We start from the raw sequence: 17835 nt of genomic DNA, 5'->3' as shown, positions 1-17835 counted from the left end.
TCGTTATAATTTATGTGTATTGATGTGAAAATCGATTACGAGATACTTATTTATTATTTTTCATTTTTGCATGGTTATGTAAACGATGCGAGTTTGATTTGATAATTTGGCAATATATTGATTTGATAATTTGGTAGTTATTGAAACGAAAAAGATTAGAAAAGAAGAAATTAAGAAAAAAAGATCTTCAAAAAATGAAATTCATGACCCAGAAAAGCTAGAATAATCACCAAAAAAATGATAAAAACCAGTCTAATTCATCACAAAATAATCAAAGCAACGTTTCTGATACATTCAACGAATTTGAAGAAGTCAATTATCCGCGCTATGGAATGGAACGTTCTTCGCGCAACTTTGACGCATAACCAACTTCACGCTGGTTAAACTGTCACCATAAAAACAATTTCAAAACAACCGACTAAATATTTGCACAACGATTGAATTTTAACGATAAAACTTGCCATTTCTGATTGTAAACATGTTTGTACCTTGACCAATTTCGCAAAAAGTAAGTTTTATTGAAATTCCTCCTAAATTCAATCATTGATTCGAGTGATTTTTGTAGGAATCTAATGTGATTGTCCATTCAGAACAATGTTGGCGACAATTTGTGGTTGGATTGAGACAATAGTGTCGGTGTTTGTGAAAATCTTAGCGGCTGGCTACGTTTTGGGTCGATTAATAGCACACATTTTGTCGTTCATCAGCGATGTCGTCGTTGAATTGGTCAAAATTGTCGCTGCATTTGCCGTCACATTCTACGAAGATGCGAAGATTTTTGTGCATGATATGGATTATCAGTATGGACACATCCTCAAAATGCTCAACACCGGTATAAACAACTCGGTTGACGATGCTTCTCGAGTGGCACTGACAATGTCTTCATCGATTACATGGTTCAGCGAACAAACGAAATCGGAAACGCAAAGAATGTTCATGGGATTTCTCAACCTTTTCTCATCCAGTGCCATGGGTATACGCAATTGGATTGTATTGGTTGGGAACAGCGTTTGGATGCTTCTGATGTGCATACCGAATTTGACGATTTTGATTGTGCAAAATGTGATCAAATTCACGTTGTTCATTTGGAAGAGTATTGTGGACACAATTAAACTATCGACCAATGTGGCTTCGGACTCGATCAGCATAACCGTAACATTTTTCACATCGGTTCCTTTGCAATCAGTGTGCGGGTTAATTACAATTCATTTCATTATTCGATATCGACAACACGTACTTGAGGGACTGAAATTTGTATATCGAGCCATTGTCAAGGCTGTCCAGTACTTTGTTCGCAATATCATCACAGGGATGCTAGCTGTGGCCGAATTTTTAACAGTTCTGATTAGCCCGCTACGGAGTTTCGTACCGAATGTATGGCGATTGAGCTCGATACAAGATGACTACGCCAACCCTTCAACCAGTCCGACCAAAGTTGATGCTTTTAATTTCTGTGTGATTTGTCAAGATAAAGTGAAGTCTATCGTCCTATTACCGTGCCGTCACTTGTGTTTGTGTCAGGAATGCTTTAGACAACTTCGTCGCTACCGGAGAGAATGTCCCATGTGCAGAGAACCATACGAACATTCAATCCAAGTTTATGCTTAATATATCAAAGTGACGTCTGTCCAAGGCTATTCTAAATTTTTTCAAGTAGACATATTTCGTGTTCAAAAACAATTGATAATTTCTATGAAAAAATAATTAAATCAAATATTTTTTTTAATAAGCATGTAAATCGCCTTTAAGCACCACAAATGAGACTGCAAAATGAAATGATTTAGGGAAAAACACAATTTTTCAAATAAGAATCAATAATCAGAAAGAACTCAGACACGAAAACAAAGACTTTGAAGAATCTTGTATAATTCCTTAGCATTGCGATAAAAACTAGACATACATTTAATGGAAAAAACGAATTGTATTGAATAAAAGGAGGCTTTTTCTATAGGAAAGATATATTTTTATTAAATGTCAAACAAAATAACAATAAACTAGTACGAATTTGTGCATTTTTATTTCCTTTTTCCCTTTTTTCTTGTTTAAACATCCCAAATCTTCTGAAAATATTTTTCTTTTCTAATTTTTAATTTTTTTTCTTCGAAAACTCTTATATTTAGATTAAATTTTCAACGTCATTTCTTGCCATAAATTAATATTTTTTTCGATATTTCTAAAACATTCATTCAAGGCTTGAGTCTCAAGCAACACACAAGCAAAACAAAAACATATACTTTAATGTCAACCACAACAAGCAAAAGAACACACACATATCATGCGAATGCGGTTCAACAAACAAAACAAAACTGTAATATTATTACTCTTTTCTAGACTTTAAATGATCGAATGCTAAATAATAAAAATTAACGAACATAACCGTAAAAAAAATTGCAAACAAATAATATGTGAACTTTAGACACTAATCACAGCTGAAATTTCGTTGATTCGATAAAAACGTATCGAAATTTTGGCTATAATCTAATTGTTATTCTTCCTTCAGCCGATGTGTAGGCCCATCAATCGTGCCATTAATACCATTTGTCGTGCTGATGTGATGTCGTTCTTCGTTCTTTGAATCGTTTTTCCTTGAATGTTCCATCGTTGAATCATCCTTGCTCGAACCTCGCTTCTTTGACTTTGGTCGTTCGTCATCAATGAGCTCCGGTTTGCAGAGTAGTACCGCGGCCACCTTTCGGTAGATGAAGCGCACGCAAACCAGCAACATTTTCAGTATATTCCCCAAAAAACGAAAATACAATGACCCAAATTGATACGATTGGTAGAATAATCGGAATATTTTCTGTGTAATATGGAAATATACGAGTACGGCTAATATCGAGACCATTATGATTGCATGAGCATACTCTAAATTCGTATCCGAATCGATGATTTTCATCGAAGCGACGCTGATTCCGTTTAATACTTTCGTGAATACGTATGTGGTTCCGTTGATCACTTGAATGATGCATGGTGAAATGTATGTGAAAAAGATGCGCAATATCAATGAGAACAGTTGGCTTGTGTATTTGGTGAGAACGGGTAGAATATAGCCAATAACTGGAATTAGGTAATCGAATGAAAAAATGTAGACTGATTTAAGTATCCAGCAAATGAAGCACATCAAATGCAGCAAAAAGTCGATGAAATGCATTTTTCGTTGCGGTTACTATTGCTGCCGTCGTCTTCGTCGTCGTTGTCAATGCTTATTGTTTATGGTTCAAATTTAATTAGTTGAATTTCGTCATTGAATCGATCCATCCGAACATCTGCCTATTTTAAATGTGTAAAATCGAAATTTATATAAAAAAAAAATCGTCGATAATCCTTAAATGGAAAATGGATTTTTTTTGGTTGGATTATGGTTTCACTTTCTTATTGAACCCTTCTGTTTCATCAATCAGAATTCCAATAACTGACCTTTCTTCTGACGATTACGTTGACTCGATCGGTACATCTACGGGATTTCATTCCATAATTCTTTTCGTGTCCAGATGCTCAGAAACGCTGTATGTCAATCGGTTTATCAATCGTGACCTTTCAGGGAAATGTTTTGCATGTGCCAGTTTTAGTTTTAGTTTTTACTTTCGGAATTCTTTGACATTGCGGGAATTTTGACGTTTCTCAATGCGAGCAGGAAATATATACGCGTTGGACGAGTGTAAACAAACAGAATTGCGGTGTGAGTGTATGCGTTGCGCGCTCTTCCTAAACAGCATTGAGTGAGTACGTGTTGCGCAGGGACCGATGCGGCAGGGCTGTCCAATTATCTGCATGCTTTTCAAAGTAAGTTCTCGAATGTGTTAAAGAAAGAAATTGTAAAATAAACGGACAAAATGGGAAAATGTTGTTGCTTTCATCTTTATTTGGGGCTTTTGATGTTGTTTCATGTTCTCACAATTGCATGTCATGTAATCGTTTAATATTCTATTGTTTCTCTAAACTTCTGTACTGACTAAGTCAGGTTGGCGCAGGTCATTTCCACTTCTCTAACATTGAATTTAAAAATAGGTTTTTCTTTTTTCTCTACTATAATTTAAGTGATTGATCATTGTGCCGGTGCCTCGATTAATTTCAAAATTAACAATTTTTCTTTTAAAATTAATACGTAATAATTGCTTCAAAATGATTCGTTAAAAATCCCCTACATGAGAAGATTATAAATGTTTGTATGCATGTTTTTATTTTCTTCTTCTTCTTCTTTTTTTTCAAATGTGAATAGTTTCGTATTCGACTAACGAGTTGATTTTGCATTTGCTGCTGTTGCCTAAAAAAATCACTAGCTTTGATAAAAGTTATTCATCATTTAAATCTATTAAAGTAAACATATATGTGACTGAGAATTTGAGCGTATCATTGCATTTTAATCTTCATCATCGTCGTCCAGCAACGCGAATGCGTTGCGCTTCGGCTTGATTATGGCATCGTCGTCATCGTCTTGCGAGTTCTCTTCATTGTCTGACTCCTCATCTTTGGTGTCTGTTTTTGTAAAAGAAAAATAATGGGAAATTGATTAGAATCTTCTTTTGTGTTTTGTGATGAAAATCACCACATGTGGTCGGATAGTTGCAATTAGATGGAAATTGGAAAACCATCGGTGGCAATTCGAATAACCACGACAAGTGTCAGACTTTTCTTTGCCAAACAAAACATTCAACTGGTGAATATTTTGTATCCTTTTTCATGTCTTACCATCTTCATTTTCCGAGTCTGAGTCAAAATTTTCGTCGACTTCAACCAGATCTTCGGATATTCCAAGCGCTTTGATAGCCTCCACATCACTAATACCTTCATGCGTTTGCCATGCATCCTCTTTTGCAACGAATCCGGGTGGAAGAAGCGTCATCACGATTTGGCCACTGAGTGTCATTCGTAAAATGTGATTGGCCGCTCGGTTGGTGTCTGCAATAAATGATAATTTCAATGTTTTCGATTGGGAAAAGGATTCAATTTATGAGAATAAATATTTTGGTTGATCCAATGTATTGGTTAGAAGAAAAAAAATATGTATGAGTAAGAAAAAGATTTTTTTAATAATCTGCACCTGGTCGAGCTGCTTTGGCTGTGAGAAATCCACGTGTCAACGCCCATGCATCGCAAATTTCCATAGCCGACCACAATCCTTCGACTTTGATGTTCAGCGTTTTTATCAAATCGATGCGTTCGGCCAAATATTGAACAGATGCGAATGGTTCGCGTAGCTGTGCAATAGGATAGCTACCGATCAACACTTGCAATTTACGTGGCACAGACGATGGAAACACTAATCCGGGACAGTCACACAATCGTACATTATTTGTTAAAAATATGGTTTGGAAATGTTTTGTATGGCCTGGAAACGGTTGAGGAAAAGAAAATTGATTAATTGATTCAACGAATTGAGAAAATAAAGTTTAAAATCAAGAAGTCAATGTTGCCAAACCTGGTGTTTTGCTAACGCTCACAACCTTTTTGCCCATAAGAGCATTCATAAGAGATGATTTGCCAACATTTGGAAAACCCACACAGCCAACTGTCAATATACCATTTTGAAAGCGAACACGATCTTTCATATCAAAGTCGGTGTCGTCAACTTGACGAGCCTGCTGTTGGTCGAAACTCGTTGATGGCAACCCTTCATTTATTTGCATACCCTTTATTTCGTCGATAATTTTATTCTCCCAACTTGTGATATCAATTTCACCTTTGACAATCGCTTTGCAAGCCTGTTGAATTTGGTATGCACCCTCTTTGGCCATACGCATTTTACCGCGGCGACGAAGAATCTTCAAACCACCGGCTGCTCCATCGCGTTCCGGTACCGATCGTAAATTATACGATGGAAACGATGTGAACAGAATGACTCGAATATCCTTGTACGTCTCTTCGAAATAGTGTTTCCAGGCGAGCGCAATGTGTGATGGCACCAAATCGATTTTATTCAACACCAAAATCATGTGCTTGTTCAACGTTTGCGTGACGTACTCGAACAGCGAAGGCGGAAAAAGCAAACTCTATAGTAATGACGAAATAAAAAAAAAATTGATAGTTTGATGTCGATTGAATTTCAGGAGCCAATGGCTTTCGAACCAAACAAAAATTCGAATTATGTCTTACGGGATATCGTGCGTCGACAATCACAAGTATAATATCGGATATTTCGAGCACTCGCCACAGTTGTCGCCATGTTTCCAGGTTTAGTTCACAGTAGCTCAACGATTTTCCTTGTTCGGCATGACTTTTCTCTAGTTTCATAACATATTCCTATAGAAAGTGGCCAAAAAAATCGACGCAACCGACGAAAAATAGAAAAAGAAAAAAAAAACAACACTCGAATCAATTGAGTTATTCAACCCACGCACGACGCATCACCACACAGGTGACACACAAAACAACATAGTTGTTGCTGTGGCTGGCCTCTATCACCAAATACTCAACTGTAAAATATCGATTTTCGTTTCTATCTACCGCCTCCTTTGACATATCATAAGACCATTTGGGCCGAATGGGAAAATCGTATCCGTGAAAGTATTCATCGCCGGTTTCGAGATCGCTGCGCAATATGAATTGGATGGGCTTTCGAGCCGCATCCTTTTGTGCTTTCATCTCTTTGACCGTCTCACGATGAAAGGATAACGCATATCGATTTGCGTTGCGACGACTAACCGATGGTTGAAAATTGATTTTCTGTACACCAGATGATTCACCCGCCTGATCTGACTCGTCTGTTGTGCTGTCGTTTGCTTCATTTGACAAGAGGCTATCTGTGAAGTGAGAAACAGAGTGAGAGATAGTAAATAGAGAACAAAACCATGCATATTGACATTTTCGATCGAATTTATTTTCAGGTTGACGTTGATGTGACAATTTGTTGCTTCATTGATTGGTTGTCGACACGGTGGCTTTGTATTTGAACAATATGGATATCGAGAGTACGCAACAGAAGCGTATATCACTCGAAAAACGATAATAAAACGGAGAAAACAATGAAGAGACATGCAATTGAAATCGTGATTGTTGTCGACGACGACGACGACGACGACGACGACGGCGACGGAAGCAACGATGATGACACATTGAAAAGCAATAAAGTAACGATAATTTATGAGTTTGATAAGCAACAGAAGGGCACATTGTTTGTCATCATCAGCATCATCATGATTCACGATTTATCCTTGTAAACAAAAAAAAGCACATGACTGCATAAAAACAACAACCCCACACCACCAATTTCAAAGTGCGACTAACACTTTTTTTTTTGTGTCTCACCCGAAATCACATGCAATGATTGCAATGCAATTTTCGCGCGAAGTTCTATTTTTATCGATGATTGTTAAATATTTCGAATCGTATGTATTTCCTTGTTTCGATTCCGAGAATGAATAATCTTAACGAATCCTTGTTGTGAATTCGGAAGCGATGTGTGTCTAGAAGTCAAAGCTTAGAATTTCAAAACTCATTTCGCAATTTCAAATTGAGTGTGGTAGATTTGTTGACACGGCTGTGATATATGGGTCGAGTAGTAATGAACGAATTGAGTTTTATGAAGCAAGAGGCAGCTAGGTAGGTAGCAAGAGAGAGAGAAAGATTTATGATGACAAAACCACAATTTCCAATTAGAGTCCGGAAAATGAGTTCGAATCACGGGTAAAATTGAAATATATTTGACGACACCGACACACTCGTGTACGTGAAAATGAAAATTGGCAAGTAACGGAATGATGCCAATTGCTTGATATTAAATCGTGAGCGGTGCTGAACAACAGAGAGGCATGTTATGTGTATGGCATATATGTGCACGGTGTGAATGCGATTGAGGGCGAGTTGTAGACCGATGCATGTGATACACACGTTTAACCAAAAACATGTTTCAACCGAAATGTTCATTACCGAAAATAGGTGTGCCTCTATCTACCGCGTGCTCACCCGCCCTCCCGTCAAAATCCAATTGTCCGCGTGCGCTCACTCACTCTCTCGCTCGGTCGCTTGCTCGTTATGTGCACACGAGGTGCACGCTCATGATGGAATCAATGTGAATAAGTTTATGACGGTTCAACAGCAGCTACCTATACCGAAAAAGTGAGCGCGCGCGAGCCAATATATCTATCAAATGAGCAGCGCGTGTATCAACAAGAGAGAAGCAAGCAAGTAAGCAAGCGAAAAAAAATCTCATGCGGAAAATTTGTCCGCATTTTATTCCCTTTTTTGCACTTGCACACCTCTCTCTCTCTCTCTTTTTCTCTCTCTCGTGTGGATGAAAGTTTCTCATCATCATTACCATCATTATGAACAAACATGGTTTTTGTTAACTTTTTTTCATCCTGTATATTGCCAGTATTGCATCAGTTTAGATTGTCCTATATAAATCTATGTGCGCTATGTTTTTATATACAATAGGCGACCCAATAAATAAACCAATGTTTGTTGAACTGATTTCAGGCGTTCATTCGTCCGAATTGCACATCTTCCCGATGTGCAATGCACATTTTATCGCAGCAGCAACAGTGGCAGCGAAGAGAGCAAGAGGAGTGCAATTGGCATGGATGCATTTGTATTTGTATGTCACGCACATACACACATCACTCCAACACACTTCGGGATAGCAAAAGTGATGTGAAGACAAATGGTAATGATTGGAAGACCAACATATATTCGGCGGAGTTCACTCGGGAATTTTAGCCGCGCAAAAACATTGCAAAACACTAACGCGGGCAAAAACAACAACAATAACCACCAGTTCAGCAGCAGCAGCATCATCATCTGAATTTGGAAATGAAAATTGTACTCACTTTTGCTTTGTCGCTTGGACAGCAGCAGTAATTTCTTTTGTTTTCCGCTGAACGGCACTTTTCTTCGATTTTGTGGCATTTTTCTTTCCCTTTTATTTTTCTCTATATCTCTATCTGGCACAACTGTTACCTATCACACACACACTACGTTTATCGTTAAATCTTAAATAATTTTCTTGTTCTTAGTTTAATCTCTTGTTGTATTTCGTTTGTTACGTATACCTTAATTACGGGATTGCTTTAGTTTTGTTTTTTTTCCTTATTTAATAAATCTGTTTCACTAAATAAATAGAAAAAGAATGTAGTTAAAAACCGATTCACTGCGTATTTGTTGTGTATCTTTTTTGTGATTCGATGGGCGAAAAATTCACATCCTTTTTTTACGCCGAGGTACTTGTTGGTGATGTACTGCGTTTCATTGACGCTTCGCGATTGAATGCGAAATCACACATCGAGAGGAGAGAATGTGTGAGAGAGTGTGAGAAATTCGTTTCGATTTGACAGTAGGATAGACGTTCGTTTTGCACCAACCTTTCGGACACACACACACGCACTGACACACACAGTTTGCGAAACGCGAAACAACCAAGACGAAACAGCTGATTTTAGGTGGTGTCAAATGTTCGCTGTTGCGATTTGGAATGACCGAGAAACTGATTGCTGCTTGCTTGATGCCATGTGCGTCATCGAAATTCATATACTGTGTTCAGCATATTATGGTCGAGAGAAGGAGAGAGAGAGCAATCGAGTATATCTCGTGTATATGGATGGCGATTCGTATCTCGTTCGAATGATGTGTGTACTGAGACTGCGGTTGCCGCAATTTTCATTTCACTTCACTACGACAGAATATTTCTCTTTCTCTCTCTTACGCTCGGTCGCTGCCTGCCTGACTGTCAAATCGATTTCAACGAACTTACGGCGCTGACGCATGGACTGAGCGCTCATGTATGTGTGTTGACACTTCACAAACACATTGCCACGGTTGAAACGTCAAAACAAAATATAATAACATAGAAAATAATGTGCGTGATAATATTTTAAGCGTCGAGTTGTTCTTGGGAAACATTTTGCAACCATTTTAATTGCAATTGAGGATGATTCAGTAGCGTTTTTTTGCGGAAAATTGAATGAAATGTCATCGTTCACGGAAACATTTAACAACCGAGAGCCTCCATGTGTTACACGAGATGCTGCTTGGTCGCGAACACTACGTGATCTACAAGCCACGGCTATGTCGATTGACTACTCCGGTCAATGGGTGCTTTTGGCTGGAAGGTACGTATTAGTCCATTTGGTTCAATTACGTTTTTATTCAACTTTTGTTATAAATAGTTTAAACTTTGTTTAATTTCATTTTTAAGACGACATTTAGCGCTGCAAAAACTCGATCCCGACCAAACCAACGATGATAATTTTCTGCGCAAATTCCATCGCAATTCGAAACACGAAATTACTGCGGCCGAATGGGCAATTTGCGAAGAGTCACAAGAATATTGTGCCATTGCAACGAGCCAACTTATTGAAGTGATTACATGGCGATCGGGTCATCCAAATTTAATTCACTCTTTACGAGCACACACTAGAGTTATCACAGATATTGATTGGCATTCAAAGACGCCGTATTTGTTAGCCAGTTGCTCCATCGATACTTTTACGCATTTATGGTGATTACACGCATTTAGTTTCATTGATTGCAACATTGCTGACTTTTGAACATATTGAAATTCTTCTTATTTTCAAATATTTTACACATTTCAGGGATTTGAGAGATCCAAAGAAACCTACGATGTCATTGAGCGCAGTTTGCATGTGTAAATATTTCATTGTTTTTACTTCCAATTTCCCTTTTTGTTCAACATTTTAAGGGACTTTGATGTCAGTTATTTGGCACTCAATCACTTTAGTTATAATTGAAATTATTATGAATAATTTTATGCATTGCATTTCAAGCTGGAGCAACGCAAGTTGGATTCAATCGGGTGTCGGGAAATCTGCTGGCTACTGCTCATGACGGTTTGTAACACTATTGCCATTTTGTTTTCATTTTGAACTATTTTAATTTCTCTTCCCTTCCAAATCGGCACAGGTGACCTGAGAATTTGGGATTTACGCAAAGGATCATGTCCGATTCAATACATTACGGCACATTTGGCTAGGTAAAAAGTAAAATCCCGTTGAAATAACAAAAATCGTACAAATTGATTTACTCGAAATTGGCACAAATGAAATTTTTTTAAATATTTGATTGACACACATATTTTCCATTGGATTTTTTATTTTTTTCATTTCGTTTCAATTTTGACTCTGAACTTTTTCTGAACTCGTCTAATTAAGAATGATATTTCAATTAAATTAAGATTTGTTGAATTCGTATTCGTAGAATCCACGGAATAAACTGGAGCCATAAGCAGGAAACGCACCTTACGACGGCGAGCCAAGATGGAACGGTGAAATATTTTTGCATCAACAATCCACGGCGTGCAGAGAAAATCATCACAACCGGTTCGCCTGTATGGCGTGCTCGATACACTGTAATTAGCATTCATCCAATTTAAATTGATAATTCCATTAAATTGCTTGCGATTGAATTAAATATCGTGATAATTGTGATGACATGAAAATGTGATTAACCATTACTAATTTATTTTTTAAAAAAATTCCACTTTCAGCCGTTTGCTGATGGGCTAGTGACGGTTATCGTTCCGAATTTGGGTCGCGGAGAGAATAGTTTGTTACTTTGGAATAATGCACGGCAAAGTGCGCCAATTTGTTCGTTCACCGGCCATTCGGATGTGATTCTTGATTTTTCCTGGCGACCGAACCGTCACTATGATAACACCGATATGGTAAATAAGTATATTTAAACTGAAAGCTTCAAATGGCTCATTCCGAACTGTTTACATTCTAATATAATTTTTGTGGGTTTTCCCTTTTTCTAGGAACTAGTTACATGGTCTCGAGATCAAACGTTGCGCGTGTGGAATATTGATGAAAGCATACAGAAAATGTGCGAACCAGAAACGCCCGATGAAGAAGGTAAAGTATTCACAAATTTAAATTGAATGTATGAAAAAAGAACGAATAATGACTTGGTTCATACAAAATTGCAGAGTCAGTTTCAACGGACAATGTATTCGAGGGTATTCCAATCAAAGCTAAAACGGCAATGCCAAAGCAAAATAGTATACCAAACGGGAGTCAACATTTATCGATTCCAAAATTCCAAGCTGAAATGGCGAAACCGATGCCAAAATTTTCGTTGCAACATGAATTTTCGCTTTTAAATACAAATATTCCGCACATTGATGTTGAAGTATTGGATGCCGTTAAGCGGCATGCCATGATTCGTGTCTCGGTCAATGGTCATGTTATAATGCTGCAGATTGTTTTCCCCGAGAGTTATCCGCATGTTGATTGCCCACCGGATTTTATTTACTGCCAAGGCACATCGATCGATGACAATTTGGCCGAGTCGCTGAATGACGTTCTAAAGTTGAACGCACAAAATCGGCTGAGAAAGGGAAAAACGTGTTTGGAGCAATGCTTAAGAGCGTTGGTCACCACACTGAAGAAAGTAAGAGGAAGACAATTAACAAGATATTTTATAAGCTCGACACAGTCTTAGGTTTTTCTTTGTTTTTGTTCTTCACAGATAACAAGCACTGGTGATAAATCTTATCTGCGGCTGCAATCTCCTCGTCTCGAAGGCGCACTCAGCGGTGCATTGCATGATAATTGCGTACCATTTCCGAAAACGTGCGGCGCTCGATTCAGTCAAGTCGGCATTTTGGTGACCATTCAACCGCTCAATTCGAAGGGAATTAGTTTTCGGCATCAAAACACAACGCCACGGTAAGACAATAGACAGTCCAAGACAAGAATCACTTTTTGTGATTTGAAAACACTGAAAGTGCAATGAATTCGTTTCATTTCAGCGCACTGTCAGCTCTGAATAACGCTTATTTGGGCAATGTAATGGGAACAAATGTGGTGACACACCGAGATAGCAATCCGTCTATCTTTTTACACGAACGTGCACGGGTATGTATTGGTTTTATTTGAATGGTGAATGGAATATCCATGGGTTTGCGAAACACGCATTTCTGGTCATTGAAAGACTTTAATCAGTCCAATAAGTCATTAGTTTATTTTATGCTTGACAACCGTCTCAAATTCACTCGAAATTCAAAACGAAACCCACTCACTTTTTGCGATATTGAGAACTGAAGCCACACATATTTTCCATTGATTTTGTTTACGTTCGATTCAAAGCCAAGAAACGACAACGGTTTATCTCCATTCATCGATGACTGCTGTCTAAATAAATGATGTTATGATTTTGGTGATAACCAACCCATTGTTTTCAATCAAAATTGTTGATTTTCATGCGAACAAAATTTTGTTGTCAGCATTTAGAAATTAAATATTCTATGTAAATGAGTAAAAATGGCTAAAAAGAGATAAGGGCTACAATCCCTCTCTAAGAAATAAAAAGGGAGACAACCTTACAATCAATCGTTGTCGGGAACGATTGGGTACAGAATGTTCAAGCCAAACAATTTTCATACTAACATCATGGGCCGAGTAGCGTAATGGCTAACGCGCTGGACTTCGGATCCAGAGATTGTGGGTTCGAGTCCCATCTTGGTCGAATATTTTTTTTTTATTTCGTTATTGTTTATCATTTCTTTTTAAATGCGATATTCTTACTGAATAAGCAATTTTTTTTCGCCAAATATTTTAATATTTAGTCGGATCAGTAGTGTCATTAGTAGTATCCATTCTATGTATTTCTGGTATTTTCCTTCTCATTCTTATTCTACTTTCTCAGTGCAATAACGGTCATCATACAGATGAATGAAGTGTTTGAAACTTCAAGATGTCAATATATATACCATTTTGTTGATTTGTAGCATTTTCATTGAAACATCACATTTTTATCGCACTCTCAGCGATTTTTGAATATTAAATTTTGTATAAATGGATCATGTTGTTCCATATTAATGGGCAAAAATCAATTTCCGTATTGAAAAACTAAAAACAAAGCCGATAATTGTGGAAATATTCTAAAAAGAGGGCCTCTGAAAAAAGCAAAAAAAAAATAATCCTTTGCCTGGAAAAAAGCAATCCTACCCCAGGCGGGGATCGAACCCGCGACCTTTGGATTAGAAGTCCAACGCGCTTCCACTGCGCTACTGGGGCATATGGAAGTACGTTGTCTATATTCATTCATCAACGATACAGCGCTGAAATAGCTCATGTGTGTGTGGCATTCATTCCTCGGTGCTATTTCACATATTATCTCATCATTTCAACATTTTATACGGTGTTTAAAATTTTATAGTGAACACATTTTTTACTCAAAATAAATATTGTCTGCGTGTCTGTTGTCACAAGTGTTTCTGTATATGAATGAACAATAGCAAAAATTTCGGGCAGTTTATTGCACTCGGAAAAATTTTGGAATGAATGAAAATTTGTTCATCTTTTTGAGAGAAAAAAATCATGAGGATAAGGCAATGCGGTAGATAAAAGGCTATGCTATAGATAACATCGATAGCAATGAACTTCTAGACTAATAACAACGTGCTACTGTTGCCATAGCACAAGAAGAGCACAGTGACACCATCTATGGGACCATAGGCAAAATGAAATACAACGAAGATTTTTTTTCGTCTGTACTAACCCCACTCATATTTCATATCTCTTTGGTTTCTCTTTGTTTTGTAAACAATTGCCGGATTTATTCAACAAATGTTTTGATTATGCGTTTTTTTTTTCTTCTTCATAATGAAATTTTCAATTTTGTTTTTATTTTTCTCTAATTTTCTCTTTTTTTTTCTGTGAATAGAAATCAACTCGCATTCGAAATGCACCGGCCAAAATGGAAGCAGCCACCATTCATGTGTATGATGTAACCAAAGTGCTGGGTGTTAATAAGAAATTAGCGGAAAAATATATCATCGATTCAGATAATTTGACAGGTAAGATCATCGGCAATACATCTTGTGGCTATGCCTAAGGCAGTTAATTTACTCAATTTTCGAGATTTTTCTGAAACGAATCTGTTTTCCATTTTACAGAAATGTGCGAGCACAATCGAACGGTGGCAGAGAAGCATGGCAATCCAGATACGGTGCAATGTTGGAAATTGGCGCACTTGATAGCAACGTCCGTTGCAGCTTCCACTGATTCATTGGACGACGAGATTTTCTCACAGCAAATTCCATTCCCGAAAATACTGCTGGAGTCATTGTAAGGCTGTTTTTTTTCATAGTGTATTGAAAGATTCTTATAAGATTCGTTTCTTGTCTTGTAAGACTCAACTCACTCTGTCATTCTTGAATGAATAGATTGAGAAATCGTTTTTTTGTCCTCTCTCTATCTCTCTCTTCATTCTAGAATCAGTCATTTTGCGCATAAGTGTGACATTCAAACCGCCGCAATGTTGTGCTGTGCCTTTGGCCGGCACTGTCCATCAAATGCCGAAATCTCGCGAAGTTCCAGTTTGAGCGGAAAGTCGCTCAATGGCAGCGTAAGTTACAACATGGAAAATATGCTTTAAGTGAATTGCTTTAGCAGCAAAATCGTTTACATTTCACATTTTATGCACCAAAGATTTGATTTTGTAGTGTACTATTTACAAATTCTAAATTGATTTTGCGATAATTTTTTCCTTAACCATCGTAGCTTATTGATTTTATATTCACACCGTAGTTCATTCACCTCTGTACATAGAAGTTTACTCGGTAGATGAGTGTGTTTGTATTTTATCTCGCACATACACGAGGCACAGATTCACAGACTCATAACTTTTGGTGTTTGGTTTAGCAAAGCTGTTGCTCTTTGTCAATTGCAATTGTTAAAACTTTTTTTTATTGTGAACTTGATGCACATCACAATTCACTCACAAATAAACTCATAAAAAGTAATCAAAATATGACAGTGAGAAAAAAAGATTGGAATTTTCGAGCCGGTCAATTTTGATTATTTTTCCATATTGCACACGCACACATAATATTCGCATAATTCTTTTATCTTTTGTGGTGTTTTCTTTGGATTATATTTGTAGCATTTACTAAGTAATCAACGCATTCTTAAGGTAATTTATTATTTTCGCATTATTTTCAATCTGTTTATTTTGCACATTAAAATGTCACATGTTCTGTAGATGTTTGCTCTAGTTTAGCTGTACTATGAAATATTAATTGCCTTTCAATTAGTTCGAAGTGAATGCATTTTTGCGAATGGAACATCATTCAATTGTGTGGAAGTAAAACTTGAATGTATTCTTTATCAATTTCCAAACCAAACAGCCGAGTGCCAGTCCATATCATACAATTCAGCCGGTTGATTCGCAGTCGGGACAATCGTGGAATTTTTTGTCTCAATGGAAGCAATTCCGAAGCAATTCATGGTCGGACTCACTGGATGACTGTCGCATCGTTCCTGCATTGGATCTCAATCGGTTTGTTTCTGCCATGTATTTAAAAATAAAATCAAGAAAAAGCTAATGAATTTCAATTTCTTCATCAGATCTCTGTTGGGTGATTCGAATCGGCATTTGTATGACTGCTATAAGCGTGTGTATGCCGAAATGCTGTTCCGTTGGAATCTACTGGTGCCACGTGCTAAAGTGTTGAAATACCTGAGTGCAAATCCAGAGATTCACCGAGATGTAGAATATGTTACTGAGTGTACGAGCTGTGCACGTGTCACCAAGGCACCGCTGTGCAAAGAATGCCGAAAACCACTGCTCACGTGTGTTTTGTGTCGATTACCAGTCAGAGGATTGGCTAATGCTTGCTTAAATTGCGGTCATGGCGGCCACACATCCCATATGAAAGTTTGGTTTTCGGTAAGAATTTACATTGGAATCGGAATTTGTGCACAATTTCAAAGACAATATGTAGAAAGAAGCCTGGCGATCTTCGATCATGCTTAACTATTCAGCCCATTTATTGCGAATTATTGAATCAATTATTATTTATAATTCACAACGAAATTTCTTCTTTTTTCACATCAAACATGACTAATTGACATGAAATTGTTGTTTTTTATTTGCAGAAAAACGAATTTTGTGCCTCAGGCTGTGGCTGCCAGTGTTTGAACTACATTATCAAATAAGCACTACATATTTGCATACAAAAATTATAGCATTTTTCTATAGCTCAGACAAGTTTTTATCGAATTGGAGAATAAATAGAATATTTTCTATTGTAAAATGTAGTACTCTGGTTTTCTATCCATCTCAGTAATTAATGTTAATTTGGCATATCTCACGATTGTCTCGATTTCACAGAAAAAAGTCGTTTTTGTATTTGAAATGTAAAAATAATCGTTGAAAATTGACACAGCATACAAAAATGAGTCAAAAAAATATAAAAAAAGGTCAGATTTTATCCACTGTTGCGGTCAAATGGTGACTAGTAAAAAGCATCCTACCCCAGGCGGGGATCGAACCCGCGACCTTTGGATTAGAAGTCCAACGCGCTTCCACTGCGCTACTGGGGCATATGGATGTTCGGCGATACAGGCACGCTAGCCACTGCGCTAAGAAGACACACACATGATCGCTAATATCTTTTGTAAGTACACATCTAGCGCACGTCACATACGAATTTTCAGAACACATGTTGGAAGAGCAATAGGTTTGTATTGAGTCTGGAAGCTGTAGTAAAACCAACAACAACAACAACGATAAACGGGATATGTTGACTTTCTAATTAGTTTCATCGCACTGCCAAGCTGAATCACATCAAACAGATTGTGAATATTGGCCAATGTTATGCTAATCACGAATATGCATCATTAAGATATGAAAATCGCAAACTGTGAAACATGAAAGGAAATAAAACAAATGTGTTGTTCGATTGTAAAATCAACGAAATAAGGCATTTTTGAGTTAGTCAAAGCAATCAACAGAATATTCCGGTCAACATTTTTATCACAATCAAAAATGATGTTTGCTTACTCTTGTGTGCAAGCTGTTATCATTGTTATTGTTCACAAGCCTAAGACAAAACATAACTGAACAGAGAGCAAAACGTAATGCATGTGTAAAAAA

The 17835-nt window shown here is 37.3% G+C and overlaps 3 protein-coding genes, 1 long non-coding RNA gene and 3 other non-coding genes across 9 annotated transcripts; 3 read left to right on the top strand and 4 right to left on the bottom strand.

The window, feature by feature from the left end:
- The first annotated feature begins 379 nt into the window (after positions 1-379).
- Positions 380-2018, top strand: LOC129567186 (baculoviral IAP repeat-containing protein 3). The gene is made up of 2 exons (XM_055443844.1): positions 380-508; positions 566-2018. Exon 2 carries the CDS (start codon positions 595-597, stop codon positions 1606-1608), a length of 1014 nt encoding a protein of 337 aa, XP_055299819.1. The 5' UTR covers positions 380-508; positions 566-594; the 3' UTR covers positions 1609-2018.
- Positions 1941-3597, bottom strand: LOC129567190 (uncharacterized). The gene is made up of 2 exons (XR_008687831.1): positions 3418-3597; positions 1941-3270 (listed from the first exon to the last, which is right to left on the bottom strand). It is a non-coding gene; the product is annotated as an uncharacterized LOC129567190 (long non-coding RNA).
- Positions 3598-3842: 245 nt separating this feature from the next.
- Positions 3843-9655, bottom strand: LOC129567184 (guanine nucleotide-binding protein-like 1). Of its 2 annotated transcripts, XM_055443842.1 has the most exons (8): positions 8988-9648; positions 8766-8895; positions 6415-6740; positions 6094-6240; positions 5420-5990; positions 5042-5329; positions 4690-4899; positions 3843-4476 (listed from the first exon to the last, which is right to left on the bottom strand). In XM_055443842.1, the coding sequence occupies exons 2-8, from the start codon at positions 8842-8844 to the stop codon at positions 4361-4363; spliced, it is 1737 nt and encodes a 578-aa protein (XP_055299817.1). In that variant the 5' UTR covers positions 8845-8895; positions 8988-9648; the 3' UTR covers positions 3843-4360. The 2 variants fall into 2 exon arrangements, with proteins under 2 accessions (XP_055299817.1, XP_055299816.1); XM_055443841.1 differs by having other exon boundaries at positions 8766-9655.
- Position 9656: 1 nt separating this feature from the next.
- Positions 9657-16997, top strand: LOC129567183 (GATOR complex protein Wdr59). 2 transcript variants are annotated; one of them, XM_055443838.1, is made up of 18 exons: positions 9809-10043; positions 10130-10432; positions 10527-10579; positions 10719-10781; positions 10855-10924; positions 11149-11299; positions 11438-11614; positions 11708-11804; positions 11879-12342; positions 12421-12620; positions 12704-12809; positions 14620-14752; positions 14852-15023; positions 15171-15303; positions 15841-15870; positions 16085-16236; positions 16305-16626; positions 16836-16997. In XM_055443838.1, the coding sequence occupies exons 1-18, from the start codon at positions 9901-9903 to the stop codon at positions 16893-16895; spliced, it is 2829 nt and encodes a 942-aa protein (XP_055299813.1). In that variant the 5' UTR covers positions 9809-9900; the 3' UTR covers positions 16896-16997. The 2 variants fall into 2 exon arrangements, with proteins under 2 accessions (XP_055299814.1, XP_055299813.1); XM_055443839.1 differs by lacking the exon at positions 15841-15870 and having other exon boundaries at positions 9657-10043.
- Positions 13347-13419, top strand: Trnar-ucg (transfer RNA arginine (anticodon UCG)). Its single transcript has one exon. It is a non-coding gene; the product is annotated as a tRNA-Arg (tRNA).
- Trnar-ucu (transfer RNA arginine (anticodon UCU)) lies at positions 13899-13970 on the bottom strand. Its single transcript has one exon. It is a non-coding gene; the product is annotated as a tRNA-Arg (tRNA).
- A 213-nt stretch (positions 16998-17210) lies between the features above and the next one.
- Trnar-ucu (transfer RNA arginine (anticodon UCU)) lies at positions 17211-17282 on the bottom strand. Its single transcript has one exon. It is a non-coding gene; the product is annotated as a tRNA-Arg (tRNA).
- Between the last annotated feature and the right edge of the window lie 553 nt (positions 17283-17835).

This window comes from Sitodiplosis mosellana, unplaced genomic scaffold (genome assembly GCF_009176505.1).
Source record: "Sitodiplosis mosellana isolate CC-2019 unplaced genomic scaffold, AAFC_SMos_1.0 Smas_scaffold_5, whole genome shotgun sequence".
Taxonomy (NCBI): Eukaryota; Metazoa; Arthropoda; class Insecta; order Diptera; family Cecidomyiidae; genus Sitodiplosis; species Sitodiplosis mosellana.
The sequence above is the reverse complement of the archived record's forward strand: the minus strand, read 5'-3'. Positions and strand labels throughout refer to the sequence as shown.

Excerpts from the sequence above, each read along its gene's own strand:
- LOC129567184 (XM_055443841.1), bottom strand. The coding sequence starts at position 8,844 with ATGCCACAAAATCGAAGAAAAGTGCCGTTCAGCGGAAAACAAAAGAAA. Across the intron at positions 6,241-6,414 it reads ACGAAAATCGATATTTTACA|GAATATGTTATGAAACTAGA; the intron begins GTTGAGTATTTG and ends CACTTTCTATAG. Across the intron at positions 5,330-5,419 it reads GAGCGTTAGCAAAACACCAG|GCCATACAAAACATTTCCAA; the intron begins GTTTGGCAACAT and ends AACCGTTTCCAG.
- LOC129567183 (XM_055443838.1), top strand. The coding sequence starts at position 9,901 with ATGTCATCGTTCACGGAAACATTTAACAACCGAGAGCCTCCATGTGTT. Across the intron at positions 10,044-10,129 it reads TGGGTGCTTTTGGCTGGAAG|ACGACATTTAGCGCTGCAAA; the intron begins GTACGTATTAGT and ends TTCATTTTTAAG. Across the intron at positions 16,627-16,835 it reads ATATGAAAGTTTGGTTTTCG|AAAAACGAATTTTGTGCCTC; the intron begins GTAAGAATTTAC and ends TTTTATTTGCAG.
- LOC129567186 (XM_055443844.1), top strand. The coding sequence starts at position 595 with ATGTTGGCGACAATTTGTGGTTGGATTGAGACAATAGTGTCGGTGTTT.